Source organism: Agelaius phoeniceus, chromosome 10 (assembly GCF_051311805.1).
Source record: "Agelaius phoeniceus isolate bAgePho1 chromosome 10, bAgePho1.hap1, whole genome shotgun sequence".
Taxonomy (NCBI): Eukaryota; Metazoa; Chordata; class Aves; order Passeriformes; family Icteridae; genus Agelaius; species Agelaius phoeniceus.
In genome coordinates, this window is record NC_135274.1 from 15,239,755 (window position 1) to 15,255,679 (window position 15,925).

Below are 15,925 nucleotides of genomic sequence, written 5' to 3' on the forward strand. Positions count from 1 at the left end.
GGCCTGAAGCTCCTGCTTTGTCCCAGCTAGGGAGTGGCAAACTAGGGAGGTGTTATGACTCCATTTTTTTAACCAAAATCTGGGTTTATACTCACTTGTGGGTGGATAAGTCCTGGTATAGTCTCTTACTTGGGCCAAGGGGGGTGAGTCCCAGTTCACTACAGGGTGGGAGCTTCTGTTCCAGCAGCACCCAGACCCATCCACCATTGGGCTCAGCAATTGCTGCTGTAGGACTGGCATGCCAGACTTCCAGCTGTGCCTTTGTGTCTTTCTGCATGGAAAAGCTCGGGGCAGAGAGCCAGCAATGGCTGGCAGCAGCTCTGCAGTCTGCTGTTCACTCTTCTGCTGGCTTCTCCTGCGAACAAACGAGGCCCCCTTCCCCCTTCGTGTGCTGGGGAGAGGTCCCTGGGCCACTTCGTGGTGCCAGAGGTAGCTTTACAGAGATGGAGCTGATCCAGGGAACATTTCTCAGAGTGTGAGCCCCTGCCATCGCCTCCCGCTCCAGCTGGTCCTTCCCCCCTCTCCCAGGACAAGCTCTTTCCGCTCCGGATTATCCCTGCGGGCGGAGCTGGCCGCGGCCCCGCATTCCTTCCAGCCTAGCGCTGCCCGGAGCCGGGGCCAAGCCCCGCTGCTGCTGCTGCTGCTGCTGCTGCTGCTGCTATCGCTCGGGCCGGGGCCGAGCCTGGAGGAGACGGTTCTGCTGCTGGGGCCAACCCCACTGGAGCCCGAGATCCTAAATGCCATTTTCCTGGAGCTCCAGGAGGGTTGTGGTGGGCCTGGGGCTGGTGCTGGGATGGAGGTCAGCCTGATGGCCCTCCCTGCTAAGAAAGCTGCTGCTGCTCCCTCCCAGAGATCCTTCTCTCTTTGCATAAGCACTTTCCCAGGGAAGGCAGGCATGTCCCTGTCCCTCGGGGCAGATGATGGCATGAGCAGTGAGGCAGCCCTGGCCCTGCATTCCACAAGCAGGGTGGGAAAATGTCACTAGGGCTGGATCACTGGTCCTATGGAGGAGCTCTCTCATTTGGGCTCCTCAAAGGATCAGGGTGGGCCCGTGGTGAGGCAGGAGCTGCTGGTGCTTCTCCAAGGGTGGAGGTGTTCCCCAGCACCAGTCCCCGAGGGACTGATGTCCCTTCCTTCACCCCTCAGCTGTGGTGTGAGCCTGGGGACCCTGCTGCAGGGCTCGGGCCCAGCGGTGTCCCCCTGTGCTGGAACACGGGGAGCACTCCCTCTGTGGCCCCAGCCCAGCCCTCCGCCCTCCTCCTCCCCTCTCCTCCCCTTCAGCAGAGTTTGGCCTGGTGCCTGGGACCAGCTGCGTGCACTGGGGGCCACCAGGGTGGGGGTTCACGGCAGGGTGGGCACTTTGCAGCAGCACAGAGTGACTGGGGGGTCCCAGCACTGCCCTGCCGGCCATGGGGAGGGCTCACCCTGCCCAGGGTGCCCGTTCAGGCAGGAGTGGAGGTGTGCAGGAGCAGGGGCTGAGGGGGGAGCTGCGTCTGCATGGCGTGGGTGAGCACGCTCAGCTGCTTGGCAGATGAACAATGTGCTCTCCCAGCCAAGCCCACAAGCTGCTAATTTTAGAGATTACATGAGTTTTTCCAAGCAGTCTTGAGTCCCTTGGTGATTCAGAGCCACTCAGCTTTGCTGCATCCGCCACCCTGGCCGTGGGGATGTGCTGGAGATGTGCCAGCATGGACAGACAAACACGGGACTGTCGTGCTGTCCTGTAGCAAGGCAGGCAGCTCCAGCAGTAAGTGACAGTGCTGTTCTGGGGCTCCACTGTCTCTTTGAAGGTGCAGGGCTTGGTCAGGGGGGCTGTAGCCTCTGGCTGGTGCAGCTGGAGGTGGGAAAGGTCCCCCAGGCAATGCTGAACCTGGGGCTTTCCTGCAGCATGAGACCCATGCCATCCAGCACCGTGTGAGTTCCTGGCTATGTGGAACAGCCTCTCCCTGCAAAATGCTCATCTCACCCTCAATCATATCCGTTTGCTCTCTCAGGAGCTGCCTCTCCCCTCCAAATGTGTGGGATGAGTCCATGCTGCTGTCCCAAGCTGTCACACCCTCTGTTCCTCTCCCTTGTAAGTAGCCTGGGGCAACCCCCCATGTGCTCACCTCTGGGAGTGGCTGCAGAAGTGGCGCACGGGCGTGTGCCATTTGTTACTCAGCCCTGCTTTATTTTTAGCCATGTCTTGAAAACAATCCTCTTTTCCGGCTGGAAGCCAGAGGCAGTTTCCTGAGGCCTGGGTAGAGGCAGGCAGGTTTTTGTCAGGGCTGTTACCTGCACTGCTCTGAAACTTTGCATGGTGGTAGGGACCATAATCTGATGACCCCCCGAGTTGGGGCACGGTGTTTGAGGTCCCCATCACTGCATTCCTGTCTGCCCTGGGGCAGCACTGCTTGGAAGGAGGCGACTCCAACATTCCTGGGATGAGCTGGGCTTGGGGCAGTGATTTATTGGAAGTGCTGAGGTTTGGTTTCTGTGTTGCCTGGCTGAAAAGCTGTGAGCTTCTGGATGAGTCAGAGTGGGCAGAAGCCCAGCAGCACTGGCAGTGGGCAGACAGAGCCTCGATAAGGCTGTGATAAGGCTGTGAGAGCCCAGCTCTTGTGTCAGGGCTGCAGGGAGCAGGCAGCTCCCAAGCCCTGTGCCTGACCTCCAGCTGCAGTGCTGTCACAGAATTGGGGAGATTGTTTTGGGAAGTGTGGTTCTACGAAACTGCTGTGTCACTAGAGTGTGGACTAGAGCACTTGGTGGATGGTGTTTTCAAAATGCCCATTCTCTGTGCCCAAATGCCTGGGTGTTGCCCCAGAGCAGGCAGGAACATGGCCAGGGGTAGTTTCACCCACTTTCCAGCCAGAGGGGTCTGCGGCCATCCAGCATGTGCTATGGCAGAGGGCCTCTCATGTGATGTGACATCATGGTGGCCGTGTCCTCCAGCTGAGGTCCCACTCCCTGCCATGTTCCCACGGTCCCTGTCTCCTTCCCTTGAGACTGTCTGGGAGCTCTGCTCTCCATCCCTGCAGTTTGCTGTTTGTCCTGGCCTGGTCCCCTCTCTGTCCCCTCCACGGCCCTGCAGGCTCCCAGCCCTCACAGCATGACACATTTCCTCCCTTCCCCGGCAGCAGCCCCAGCTGTTCCCGTCCTGAGCAGCTCCTCGGTGCCACCGGAACCTGAGCAGAGGCTGCTGCAACGGCGGAGGCACGGGTGGGGTGGGGTGAGAGCGGATCAGAGGCAGGCAGGGAAGTTCCAGCTGCCCTGTGCTTAGCAAGGGACTGCAGCGTCTCTCCAGGAAGCCCAAAGGGGCCACCCACGTGCACTGACTCTCCTCACCTCCTTCCTCCCGAATATCCATTCCCGGCAGCGGCTGGACCGGGATTGCCCGGAGGAGGTGGGCGAGGTGGGGAGACCTGGGCTGGGTGATGGGACCCAAGGGCTCCCCAGTGCACCCCTGTGCTCTGGAGGGGCAGGGGAGGGCTGGAAGCAGGTGCCCCTGAACAAGTCAATGGATGCTTTCCAAACACCCCTGAGTACCAGGCTCCATCACCTGTGTGTCAGGACTGCTGAGGGGGCAGAGCAGGGGTGCAGTGGGGGTTTCTCAGTGCCAAGGTGTTCCTCATGGCTTGTGGGCAATGCTCTGGCTTTCTGAGGGCTCTCTGAAGCAGCCTGGCCCATGGCTGGCACCCACACAGCTGCTGACCCTGTCACAGTTCTCACTTCCTGGCAGTGCTGGTTGTGGTGCCCACAGGACAGAGCCTGCAGTGGGTGCTCATGGGTTTGTGGCCCCTTGGCATCTGTGGCTGTGGGGGCAATGAGAGCTGTGACCTGGGCGGGGTCCGTGTGCCAGGGGTCTGCCTGCACTGGTGGCCCTGGGCTGGGGCACAGTCCGAGGTCCTGACACAGGAGCCATAGATGGGGAAACAAGGGCTGTGCCTGTGCCAAGGAAGTGCCATGGAGCAGCCCTGGTGTGGACTTGTGCCAGGGAAGGACAGGGTTGTGCCCAGGGGTCCGGCTTTGCTTGTCTGCCCCCATGGGTCAGTGGCTGTGTCCCACTGGGGACCAGGGGGACTCTGAGGGCCAAGCCACTGCCTGGGCACTGGCTGACATGAGCAGCATGGTCACGGAGCCCTCTGCTTGTCTTCTTACAAGAGCATGGGGTTCAGGAGGGGGAAACCCAAAAGTAATCCTTGAAATGCTTGCTCTGCTGAGGAAATAGGAGTTGGAAGCAGCTCTGCTCCAGTGCTTTCCCTAACCCCGCCACTGCCCCTGTGCTGATTCATTGATTTGGACGGGTTTTATACTGGGAGGGGAAGAATGAACCACACTCTGCTCTCCTGCCAGCACGGAGCTGTGCTCGCTCGCTGCTCGTGGCTGCAGGACACTCGGGTAAGTCTCCTTCTCCTGCTGCCCCTCTGAGTGGACACGGACTCCAGGGACTGCCAGGGCAGCTCTGAGGGGTGGTGGTGGAGTGGTGGGATCTGCATGTTCAGCACCTTTTCATTTGATGGAGATGTTTATCTTGCAAGGGTTCTTCGAAAAAGTGAGACCACTTAGATGCTATGGGAGCTGTAAGAGTTATGTAGGCAATGTATCCCAGACAATGATCAAGAGAGAAAATTCAAGGGGGCAAAGTAATATTTTGGGGGGGCTGATGTTAGGAGCAGTGGGATGCTGAGGGGCTGAGCAGCAGAGAATGTTCAGCCTCTTGGTCTGTAAGTTTTTTATCCCTAGAAGAAAAAGAGATATCAATTGTTTCCAGCTGCTTTTCCTGAAGGTTGCTCCAGTGTGTGTGCTCTCAGTGCTGCCTTACCAGGGAGTGACATGAGCAGAGCTTTTGATGTGCCGAGCTTTTGGGGAAGTTTATAAATGTCTTGCTATAAACATAGCTGTTCTTGGATGCAGATTGTTTCCATATGGGAAACAAACCATGCTGGCTTGTGGAGGGCTCCTCCCTCCCTGCCTGAGAGGAAGAGTGTTCCCTGTGGGGAGGGCAGGGAGGAGGGCAGGGGCTGTGCCCCAGTACCGTGGATGCCCCTGGGGCACTGTGGCCAGACCCTTGTGCTGCCTGAGTCGCCTGTCTGGCTGAGCTGTGCTCAGAGCAGGAGCTGCAGGCTTTCTCCCTCCCTTGTGCCACATGAAGCTGTTAATGGGGGGCTGCTCCATGCCAGCCTGGCACAAGGCTGCTGCTTCAATCTAGGGAGGGAGAAAGGTCACAGGCCAGAGAAGAGAGGAGAAGGTGTCCATGGTGTCTGTGCTCAGGGGTAATGGAGAGCTTTGCTGGGCACCACCCCTGGGACCAGCCTGCAGGCACGTGCCCACATCAGACACCCCACTCATGGCAAAAACAGGCCAGGCTGAGACCTCCTGCTAGGGATGGGGGAACAGGTCCCGCCTGTACCCAGCCTGTGCTGGGTTCTGTTGACCCAGGCTCCTGCAGGACTGGGACTTAAGCATCTCTAGGCACTGCTCTTGGATTTGCAACAGGAGCTCAGAGGGTGCTGGGGGCGCTGTGGCAAAGCTGGGACCCGCTGCAGGTGCCATGAGCCAGCTCTGGTGGAGGTCTGGGCTCTTTGGTGGTGCTGGGAGGCCAGTGCTGCTGGCAGCAGCTCGCCACACTCTGTAAAACAGGAAACCACACTCCTGGCTGCCAGAAGAGCCCAGAGAGCTGGGACGCCAGGGATGCCACTAATAGCTGTGGTATGGCAGCCAGGCACTGTGGCCTTCAGCTCTGTCTTGCTCTGAGCTCCTGCCTGGGCTGAGTCAAGCCTTGCCTGCCCCAAGCCTTCCTTGTCTGCCTTTTTCTGCCTCATTGCCATGCTGGGAGCAGGATGGCCACAGCCTTGGTGGCTTTTTCCAGGGGGAAAGCAGCACCCATCCCTTGCAGCGACTCTGGGAGCTGGGAACCCCCAGAGTTGAACTCCCCTCCTTTGTTTTTTCTGCAGGCCCAATGGAGCAGGGAGGCTGGCAGCGGTGGCTGCTGCTGCTGGTGGGCATCCAGCTGGCCAGCAGCCAGTGCCCAGAGCAGTGCCAGTGTGTCCGCAGTGCCCAGGTGGAGTGCTTTGGTGCCGACATCAGCACGGTGCCCAGCCCCATCCCTGCCAACGCCATGACCCTGCAGATCATCAACACGCGCATCGCCGAGCTGGGCGACGCCGCCTTCGGCAACGCCTCCCTGCTGATCGGGCTGCGCGTGGAGAAGAACCTCCTGTCTCGCATCAGCCCCAGGGCCTTCCAGAACCTGCCCGACCTGCGCTACCTCAGCCTGGCCAGCAACAAGCTGCAGGAGCTCCCTGTGCAGGTCTTTGAGCCTCTGGACAAGCTGGAGTCTCTGCTCCTCTCCAGCAACCAGATCCTCCAGGTTGAGCCTTCCCACTTCACCCATCTGAGCAACCTCAAGGAGCTGCAGCTGCACGGGAACAACCTGAAGGAGCTGCAGGAGGGGGTGTTTGACCAGCTCACCAGCCTCACCAAGCTCAACCTGGCCAGGAACAACATCGACCGCCTGCCGCCCCGGGCCTTCGAGCGGCTGGCGCGGCTGCAGGTGCTGCGGCTCTACGAGAACCGGCTCCGGCACATCTCAGTGGGCACCTTCGATGGGCTGCCGGAGCTGCAGGAGCTGGGGCTGCACCAGAACCAGCTGGAGACGCTGTCCCCGGAGCTCTTTGTGCACAATACCAACCTGCAGAAGCTCTACCTGTCCAACAACTTCCTCACCACTCTGCCGAGCGGCATCTTCTTGCCCCTGCACGCTCTCGCCAAGATCACCCTGCATGTCAACCACCTGCGGGACATCTCCCCCAGTGCCTTTGGGCCCACGCCCAACCTGAAGGAGCTCTGGCTTTATGAGAATGAGCTTTCCACCCTCCCCACTGCCGTCTTCAGCAACCTGACCCAGCTGCAGCTCTTGGTTCTCAGCAAGAACCGGCTGCGGTCGGTGCCACCGGGGGCTTTCCAGGGCTTGGGGGAGCTGCTGGAGCTGTCGCTGCACTCCAATGCCCTGCGCCGCCTGGATGCCCGGGCGCTGGAGGGGATGCCCAAGCTGCAGAACATCTCTCTGCACCACAACCAGCTGCAGGCACTGCCACGGGGCCTCTTCAGGGCCACCCCTGGGCTGCAGCACCTGCAGCTGCACTCCAATGCCCTGGAGTACCTGCCCGCCGGCATCTTCTCCCCGCTGACTGCCCTGCGAGAGGTGAGGCTGCACAACAACTCCTGGCGCTGTGACAAGGGCATCCTGCCCCTGCAGGGCTGGCTGGAGGAGAACCCTCACAAGGTGGGTGAGATACCCCCACTGTGTGCCCAGCCTCCCGCCCTGCAGGGCATCCCCATCGCTGGGCTGCCACAGGACCAGTTCATCAACCCCCAGCCCCCCACTGCTGTTCCTCGTCATCCCAGCACCCTGCTCCCTGCTGACACCTCTGAGGCAGCCTCAGATGATGCCTCAGCAGCAGAAGATGCCTCGATGGAGCCTCCCACGGGGCTGCCAGCCTCCCCACAGGAGGATGAGGAGGAGAAGAAGGAGGAGGAAGAGAGGGGGCAGTGGGGGCTGACACGCCTGCAGAGTGGGGTGGTGGTAGCAGTCATCGTGCTGGTGAGTGTGGCCCTGCTGGCTGCTCTGGTGGCACTGGTGGTCTATGGCTGTAGGAAGAAGAGCCACGTTGTGCTCATGAGGATGAAGGCTCCGAATGAAGCCTGAGTATCTGGCAGACCCTGAGGGCAGAAGTGCCTGTGGGGTCAAAGGACATGACAGAGGCTCTGCATCAGCTGCCCCTGCTGACTGGGATGGGAGAACATCACCGTGTGCGCTGTGTGTACCACTGTCCTGCTCTGCTTTGCCCTGTCCCTGCGCTGCAGCAGGGCTTCCCCATGGCTGCCCACTGTCCCCAGCCCTTCCTGCCTCCAGTGCAGTCTCTGTGCTTGTTCCCTGCCTGGGTCCAGCAGCTGAGGTGTGGGATGCAGAGAGGGACCCCTCGAGCCAGGAGCCACAGCCTGGCCATGATGGTGCTTTACCCCAAATAACAGGACTTCCCCATCCTTCACCTTGCCTCATTCCCTGCAGTGCTGCTGCCCTCATGCTGCCTGCTGCTCTCACCCCTGCCCAGCCCCTCTTCCCCACCTTCTGTCCCCACCATGCCTCCCCCCTTGCCCCTGCCTGGGCAGGCAGTGTGAGCCATCATGCTGGGCCACCTTTGCCCCAGGGAGCTGCTTTACCTGTGCTGCTCCATCACTCACCGGTGCCTGGGCAGGGCTCCCCGCAGGGCTCCAGGCTGGCTGGCACACCCTGAGTGCCTCAGCTGCGTCCCAGCTGCCCTCCCTGCCTGCAGGCAGGGCAGGCCAGAGCACAGCCAGCACCCTCTCCTGCTCCTGGCTCCTGCCTCCTTCCCTCCTGCTCCTCCGGCCAGGAGAGGCACGGGACAGTGTGCTGGCATCAGGGATGAGCAGGAGCAGCCCCCCAGCCCTCACTGCACGCTGGTGCTGACCCTGCTGTGGCTGTGCCCCTGCCTGCAGCACCCTGCCTCAGCCCCAGAGGGTGCAGGGGCTTGCACTGTGAGGGTAGAGCGGGACAATGGGTGTGAAGCGTCTGCAGGGGATGGGAGAAGCTCCTGTGCTTGTGCTCCTGGACTGCTGGAGTGTGTTGGAGTTGCTTCCACTACACTCCATTCCTGGTCCTCATTTCCTTAAGACCCTCCACCAGCTAGTGAGCCACCTGGTCCTGCTCTGCTTGACAAAGCTTCTTCATCCTCTTCTTACTCCCTTGAGTGCCCTCCTGTGTGTGCCCAGTGTCCCTGCCTGGTGGCAGCCCTTGGCCAGGGGGGATGCTGGCAGCACAGCATCCTGGCTGCTTTGCAGATTGCAAATGGGTGCCAGTGCCATGCCATCCCCCCTGTACCCAGCTGCCTTCTCCAGCTGTAGCACGACCATGAGGGATTGAGCTCACCTCCATGGGTGCTGCAGTGGCGCCGCTGCCTGAGGACTGCTGCTGTGGGACAAGGTGTCCACCCTGCAGTGCTGGCTGCTCACAGCACCTCAGCAGCCAGTGCTGGTACAGGCAGCTCCACCCTGGTGCATGTGAGGGGTCACCCCTCTGGGCTGAGTCCTGCATGGTAATAGGAGACTCATGACTGTGTCACGGGGCTGTTGGGTGCTGATGTGTGACCTTCTCATTAAAGTGCCACTGTCCACTCCAAGTGCCAAGAGCTGTTTATTCACTCCTTTATGATGGGCAGCAGGGGAATGGCCCAGCAGGGACAGGGGCTGCACTTGATTTCCACTCCTCAGAGATTTTTACAGTGTTGAGGAAAAGCCTGTACGAGTTGGTGAGGCTGGGAGAGGGTTGTGGGCTGTGTTTGCAGAGCCCTTGCTGGTTCCTGGACTCCAAGCTGGCATGATGGACCAAGGAGGGCTAAGCCATACAAGAGCAGTGGGTGGGCTTTTGGTGAGTAAGCTGAGACCTCAGCAAGCTTCTCTATGGAGACACGGACTGTCTCCTGCACAGTCCACTGCTGGGGTGGTGGGAGCTTGCTCGGCTCCCTTCAGAGCTGGCTGCCACTGCATTGTGTCAGCTGTGTTTTTCCATGTGTCACCATCTGCTCCATGAGACTGAGTGCAGTGAAATATCCCTCCTCCTGCCCCTGGGGGTGTCTCCATGGCTGCTGCCAGCCCAGCCTGTGCCAACACAGGCCCTTGCAATGCAGCTTTTATGGTTGCGTGGGCTGCTCCTCTGGGCAGGCTGAAACTCTTAGGGAGTTCAGCTGATCCATGGCTCCCTCGCCATCCCACTGCTGGCTGGGATGCAAAACCCCATGATGGTCCCACAGTGGTCCCCTCCCCAGAGAATCATAAGGTTGGAAAAGACCTCTAACCTCATGTACAGCCTTCATCTGCCTTGCTCAGCTGCACCTGGTCTCTTCTCTCATGGCAGAGATATTTTGAGCACCATTTCCCAGTGAGATTTGATAAAATTCTGGGGCTCTCTTAGGAGGTTTCTGGAAGCAAGTATGCTGACCTTGGTGTGGGACTGGAGCCACCTGTGACAGCAGCACCCTGCCACCACCATCCCTGCCCCAGTGGATGTCCAGGGCCAGAACCCCACTTCCTTGCCAGGATGCTCACAGGCAGCTGCCTCTGGCCTCACCTCCAGTGCCCTGGAGGCCGGGTTATTTTTCAGAGTGCTCCAAGGACACGGGTTGTTGTTGCTGATAAGCAGCGAGGGGCAGCTCCGCCCCAGCAGGAACAGCTTGTCCCTGGCTTCCCATCCGCCCCAGAAAACAATGTCCCATCCCAGCCAGCAGCATCCCTGCACATCTGCCACACGTTTTGTGACCGACCCCGTGATGCCATGCTTGGTAAGTGGTGCCCACACTGCTTGGGTAGTTTGGGAGCCTGGGATGGGTGGGAGCCTCTGTTGGCTCTGTGAGCACAAGCAAGAGGGAGGAAAGGAAATGGCAAAGCCAGTGCTGCTCTCAAGTGCCAGTGTAAGTCCAGGGGAGCTCCACTGATGCGGGGTGTCTGTAGGTGGGCCTTGCTCTGGGGTGGGCAATGTCCCCCATCATGAGGCAGCACTGGCATGTATCCCAACTAGGGAGGGACTGGCAGAGGTGTGGCGGCCACCACCTCAAAAAGAGCTTCTGTGGGCTGGGAATAGGCATTTGGTCAGGCTGAATATCCCTCCAGCAGGTTGACGCTGCTCTGATTCCCTGTAGAAAAAGAAGTACCTGACAGGCAATTAGAAATACAAGTGGTGGAGCCCACAGCTACTGCCACTGAGCTCAGAGCAGCCCTGCAGGGCTGTCCCCATCACCCACTGTGCTCCCACTGGCTTTGTGCCTGTGGAGACATCTGATGAGGGTATAGGTTTCCCCCAAGACTTCCACAGACCCACACAAGTCCCAGCTCAGCAGCTGCTCTGCAGGATGTGGCTGCTCACCACCTCTGGTGAGGGTGGCATCACCCTGGCTGTCACAGGGTGGGCTGGGGCACAGAGTAGAAACCCTGGGGAGACAGCTGGGAGGGAAGTGCTCCCCGTTCCTGCGAGGGGAGTGCTGGGGAGGTGCTGGCAGCAGGGGCTGGAGGGATCCCCATGGCCAGGGCAGCTGCCTATGCTGGTGGTGTCTCAGAGGGTGATCCTGCTGCATTTCTGGCTCCAGAAGCCCTTTCCCCAGCAGTGCCTGTGGGTGCATGGGGTAAGGCTTGGTTCCTTCTCCAGTGCAGGCTACTGATCTACGTGCTGCTGGGGCTGGGGTCCCTGCTGGTGGGGGCACTGTCCCCATCCTGCCCCCCTGCCTGCCAGTGCTATGACACCTCCAAAGTCTTCTGCTCAAATGAAAGGATACGGGAGATCCCGGAGGGCCTGCCAGGAAGTGCCACCCACCTCTTCTTCGTGGAGACAGCCCTGAGCAGCATCCGCAGCGGGGATTTGGGCTCCAGCACCACGCTCACCAAGCTGGTCTTCATCAATAACAACATCCAGGAGCTGCAGGCTGGTGCCTTTCAAGGGCTGCCCAGCCTCACTGAGCTGGAGGTGTCAGGCAACCCCTTGCCAGCTGTCAGCCCTGGGCTGCTGGCAGGGCTGACCAGCCTCAGCAAGCTCTCCCTCAGTGCCAACACCATCCGCACCCTGCAGCCGGGGCTCTTCACTGCCTCTTGCCGCCTGCAGGACCTGAGCTTGGCAGGGAACAGGATCGAGGCACTGCCCCCTGGCATCTTCCGCCCACTCCGGCGGCTCCGGGCCCTGGACCTGTCACAGAATGCTCTGTCCGAGCTGCCGGATGGGCTGCTGGCCCCACTTGTCGCCCTTCGTGTCCTCAAGCTCAGTGACAACCTGCTGGCACAGGTGCCTCCTGGCGCTTTCAGGGCACTTGGCCAGCTGACCGAGCTCCACCTGGATGGCAACCGGCTGGAGGAGCTGCCCTCGGGCATCTTCTCCAGGCTGGGGGCGCTGCGGCGGCTGCAGCTGCAGCACAATGCCCTGGGCAGCCTGGCCCCTGACATCTTCACGGGTCTCCTCAACCTCACTGTCCTCAGCCTGGAGGGCAACAACCTGGCCACCGTGCCTGCCATGCTGTTCACTGGCACCCCTGGCCTCCTCCACCTCTCGCTGGCTCGCAACCGGCTGGAGACACTGCCCCAGGAGCTCTTTGCGAACCTGTCAGTGCTGGAAACCCTGGAGCTCTCACACAATGCCATAGATCACCTGCCCACCGGGGCTTTCCAGGGTCTGGAAGGGCTCACAGAGCTCCAGCTGAGCCACAACAACCTCTCCAGGCTGCCGGTGGGGCTGCTGGCCGGGCTGCCCCTCCTCACCGCCCTGGTGCTGGACCACAACCGCCTGGCCCGCCTGCCTGCGGGGCTCTTCGATGCCAACGATGAGCTGGTGCGTGTGGGGCTGGCTGGCAACCCCTGGCTCTGCGACTGCCACCTCTCCTACCTCCTGCACTGGCTCCAGAGCTTTGCTGAGCCCCTCATCCACGGCCAAGCCTTCTGTGCCAATCCCGCTGCTCTCCAGGGCCGCTCCCTGCTGGAGGTCTCCAGCGGGCAGCTGCAGTGCCCGGGAGCCCACGATGTCCCGCCGGAGGAGGGCTGGGACACAGATGCCCCGGGGCAGTGCACCTACAGCGACGCCGAGGGCACGGTAAGCGTGGCCTGCAATGCCACATCGTGCCAGCAGCTGAACCTGCGCCTCCCTCCTCCCGGGCCGGAGCGGGGCCTGGGGCCGGCCTACCGGCGGGCCTGGCTGCTGCGCTCCCGCTGCGGCACGCTGCAGGTCAGCGTCCTTGTCACAGCACACGGAGGGAACGAGGTCACACCACCAGCTCCCCCCGCCGTGCCCTAAGGCTTGGGCAAATGTTTGCTTCTGCTCTGGCAACCTCTGGACCAACCTGGGAAGCAAACAGCTCTCCACAGTCTCGCTCTGCTACCGCTGCCATGGTCCCCAGCTGTCCCCGAGCTCTCCACAACAGCTGGCCTGGGGATATTTATCCTCTCAGCTATGTGTTTCCTGTGTATTTCAAATATAATTAAAATTTATCTATTATTTCTGTGCTCCTAGTTCCCATGGCAGAGAGAGGAGTCATTCTGTTCTCCCCACCACTGTCGGTGTGTCTGGGAGAGACAGCGAAGGTCCATGTGGTACACTGGGATCTTGCCAGGAGCTGGGCATGGTGGGGCATAGTGCAGGTGCCTGGGGGTGAGTAGGGGCCACTCTGGTGGCACATTCTCATGGTGTGTTCGTGCCTCCCCACGGCAGCCACCTCCCCTTGGCACTGCAGAGGGAAGAGAGGCCCAGCGGCAGCCTGGCAAAACCTGAGGACACGGATTTGTGCCATCCAAGGGAGGTGTGGGTGAGGGCTGCTGATTGCCCAGCAAGGGCCATGAGCTGCCTGGCTGCAGGGTGAGCTCCAGACCAGGTGAACACAGGCAGGTCCCACTCCTACCATGTCAGGGCTTGGTCTGCAGCCCTGCAGCCTGAGCATGGAAAGTGGCAAGTTTCATGTAAATGAGAGGAAGAACTTTGCTGTGAGGGTGAGTGGAACAGATTACCCAGTGAAGTCGTAGAGTCTCCTTCTCTGAATATACTAAAAAGCCATCTGAACAGAGCCATGGGTACCCAGGGAACCTCTCTTCAACAGAGAGGTTGGACTAGATGGCTTCCACTGGTCCCTTCCAACCTCTCCATCCTGGGATTCTGATTCTGTGATCTGTGGAGATGAGGCACAAAGTCCCAGCAGTGCTGCCCACCTGGGGGTGACAGGTAAGGCGTGTGCTCCCCTGGGAGGGTGAGCATGGGTGTAGTAAGAGCACAAGTGTCTGTGTGTGTCTGTGTGAGTGTGTCCCTGTGTCTGTGCGTGTCAGGGCGGGCCTGTCTGTGTGTGTCTGCCCGTGTCTGCGAGTGTGTGCGAGTGGCCCCGTGTCTGTCTGTCCGTGCCTGGCGGTGCTGCGGCACCATCTCGTGGCCATCGGGACCGGGCTCCGCGGGCAGAGCCGGCAGTGGGGGGAACCCCGGTGGGGACATGGGTGGAAACGACGCTGACGTTGGAAAGGGGTAAGGCTGTTTAAAAAGTGCAGTAGTTTGTTTTTAAGTTTGCCAAGAAAAGCGCAATGAAACCCACCAAGCAGAACCTGAGCTTTTACAGGAGCAGATGAAAATGAAGAAGTTTAAATGCAATCGGTGCAATTACCCATTGGGAAGCAATGGATATCCTGGCAGTTTGCCTCAAAATGAACATCCCACAGGATGCCCTGCACTGGCCAGGAGCTCTGGGTGTCACCATGGGAGGGTCTTTGGCTTGCACTGGAGTGCAGCACACAACACTGGGGTCAGCAAGGTGGAGCTGTGGGGCTGAGCACAGAGCCCGGGTGGTGTTCTATCTGTCGAGCTCATAGATGCTCAAAATGTTTCACTGTTTATAAGCATTAAGAAACGGCTTCAGAACTGCACTTTTAGCTACATGAGGCAAATGCTGAGGAATGAAACAGCTGTCTGTTGTGGTGGTGTTTGTGAAACTGGTGAGTTACCCTGCTGGAGATACGGCACCACAGACACCATGGCTGCAAACAGGCTGGCCTGGAGATCTTCAGCTTTCCCTGGATGTGACGAGTCAAGTGGTGCCAGCAGATAACGCCTGGGGAGTACGTGACTGTGTCCCCTCCAAGGGGTTTCTGCCGTGGCCTCCTGCACCGGGGGCACAGCTCCCCGGCCGTCCCTTATCTCCCCACACAGACTGGTGTCCTGACCTCACGTGAAACTGAGCCCCGTGTCTGGGACGTGGATAAAGAGCTGGACAGGTGATGAGACCCCCATCCGGTGTCCTCACTCCTCCATGGCATGGCTCCCGTGGCTGAACTCGTTTGCAAGTGCTCAGCCAAGTAAGTGATGCAAAATGCTTCTTTTGTGCTCTTTAAAATGTGCTGGGAGGGGCGGTGTGGAGCGCTGTTGGTGTTTCCTTGCAGCAAGGAGCAGGGGAGGCTTCAGTGCCTTGAGCTGGGACCATCTCTCCACGACTCTGCCTGGCTGGAGTGGGGGACAAGCACGGGACCACAGTAAATGTTTTAAAAGGGTGCTGTGGTTCAAAACTGTCAATTTTCATCCCCATACCCTCAGATGTTTCCACATTTCACCCACTGCATTGCCCCTGCAGCAGAAGTGAAGCAGGCACTTCCACAGCCACAGCCACAGCCCCAGCTCTTCCACCTGAGTCTCCCTGGGGAGAGGATGGGCAGGGACCAGCAGCGGCTTCAGCCCTGGGGGACAGCCTGCACAACCAGTGTCACCTCCCATCCATTTATCTTCAAACCTAGTGGCTTTCAGTCTCCTGTATTTGCTGATGTCTCTATGTTCTTTAAAAAAAATAACTTCATAGAAGATTTACCCTCCCAGAATAAGTTTTTTTGCATGGCCAGCTTTGATGGTCACCCAAGAAGAAACTTGTACCTCTTTTCCCTGCTCCCACCCAGGGCTGTGAATTAAAAGTTGGAAATATGGTCCCAGTGAGGTGCTCATGGCAGTTAAACCCAGTTAATGTGTTAGCTGAGTGTTTCCAAATGTTTCCATGGAAGAAGTGGGCTCTACTAGTAGGTGTGCATCAGTGATTTCACTTCCTACCTGCAAGGTCAGAGCCCCAAATGTTAGGTGTTAAATAGTTCATCTGTGGACATTCCAAGGTTTTAATGAGCCTTGCTGTAAAGCTTGGTTGCTGTTCTCAGGTTAACTACTTCTGTCTGTCAGAGCTTCATGACCAAGGCCAAAATATGGTACAATTAGCAAGAATCCTGAAGAAGAGGTGCTTAGAAACCATGTTTTTAATCAGCCCCCTGAACTGAGAGAAGCAGCAATGAAATAGCAAGTCTGCCCAGCACAGTGTGGAAATTCTAAGCACACGAGGTCCTGTGGTCTTGGCTGGCTCCTGGGAGCCCTGCTGATCCCTCATTAGCAAGT

General features: G+C 59.3%; 2 protein-coding genes across 2 annotated transcripts; both read left to right on the forward strand.

The window, feature by feature from the left end:
• The first annotated feature begins 4,338 nt into the window (after positions 1-4,338).
• Positions 4,339-9,179, forward strand: LOC129124553 (uncharacterized). The gene is made up of 2 exons (XM_054639578.2): positions 4,339-4,377; positions 5,934-9,179. The coding sequence occupies exon 2, from the start codon at positions 5,939-5,941 to the stop codon at positions 7,685-7,687; it is 1,749 nt and encodes a 582-aa protein (XP_054495553.2). The 5' UTR covers positions 4,339-4,377; positions 5,934-5,938; the 3' UTR covers positions 7,688-9,179.
• Positions 9,180-10,272: 1,093 nt separating this feature from the next.
• On the forward strand, positions 10,273-13,023 carry CPN2 (carboxypeptidase N subunit 2). The gene is made up of 2 exons (XM_054639540.2): positions 10,273-10,337; positions 11,198-13,023. Exons 1-2 carry the CDS (start codon positions 10,326-10,328, stop codon positions 12,821-12,823), a joined length of 1,638 nt encoding a protein of 545 aa, XP_054495515.2. The 5' UTR covers positions 10,273-10,325; the 3' UTR covers positions 12,824-13,023.
• Positions 13,024-15,925: the final 2,902 nt, after the last annotated feature.

Coding starts and splice junctions, on each gene's coding strand:
- LOC129124553 (XM_054639578.2), top strand. CDS start 5,939: ATGGAGCAGGGAGGCTGGCAGCGGTGGCTGCTGCTGCTGGTGGGCATC.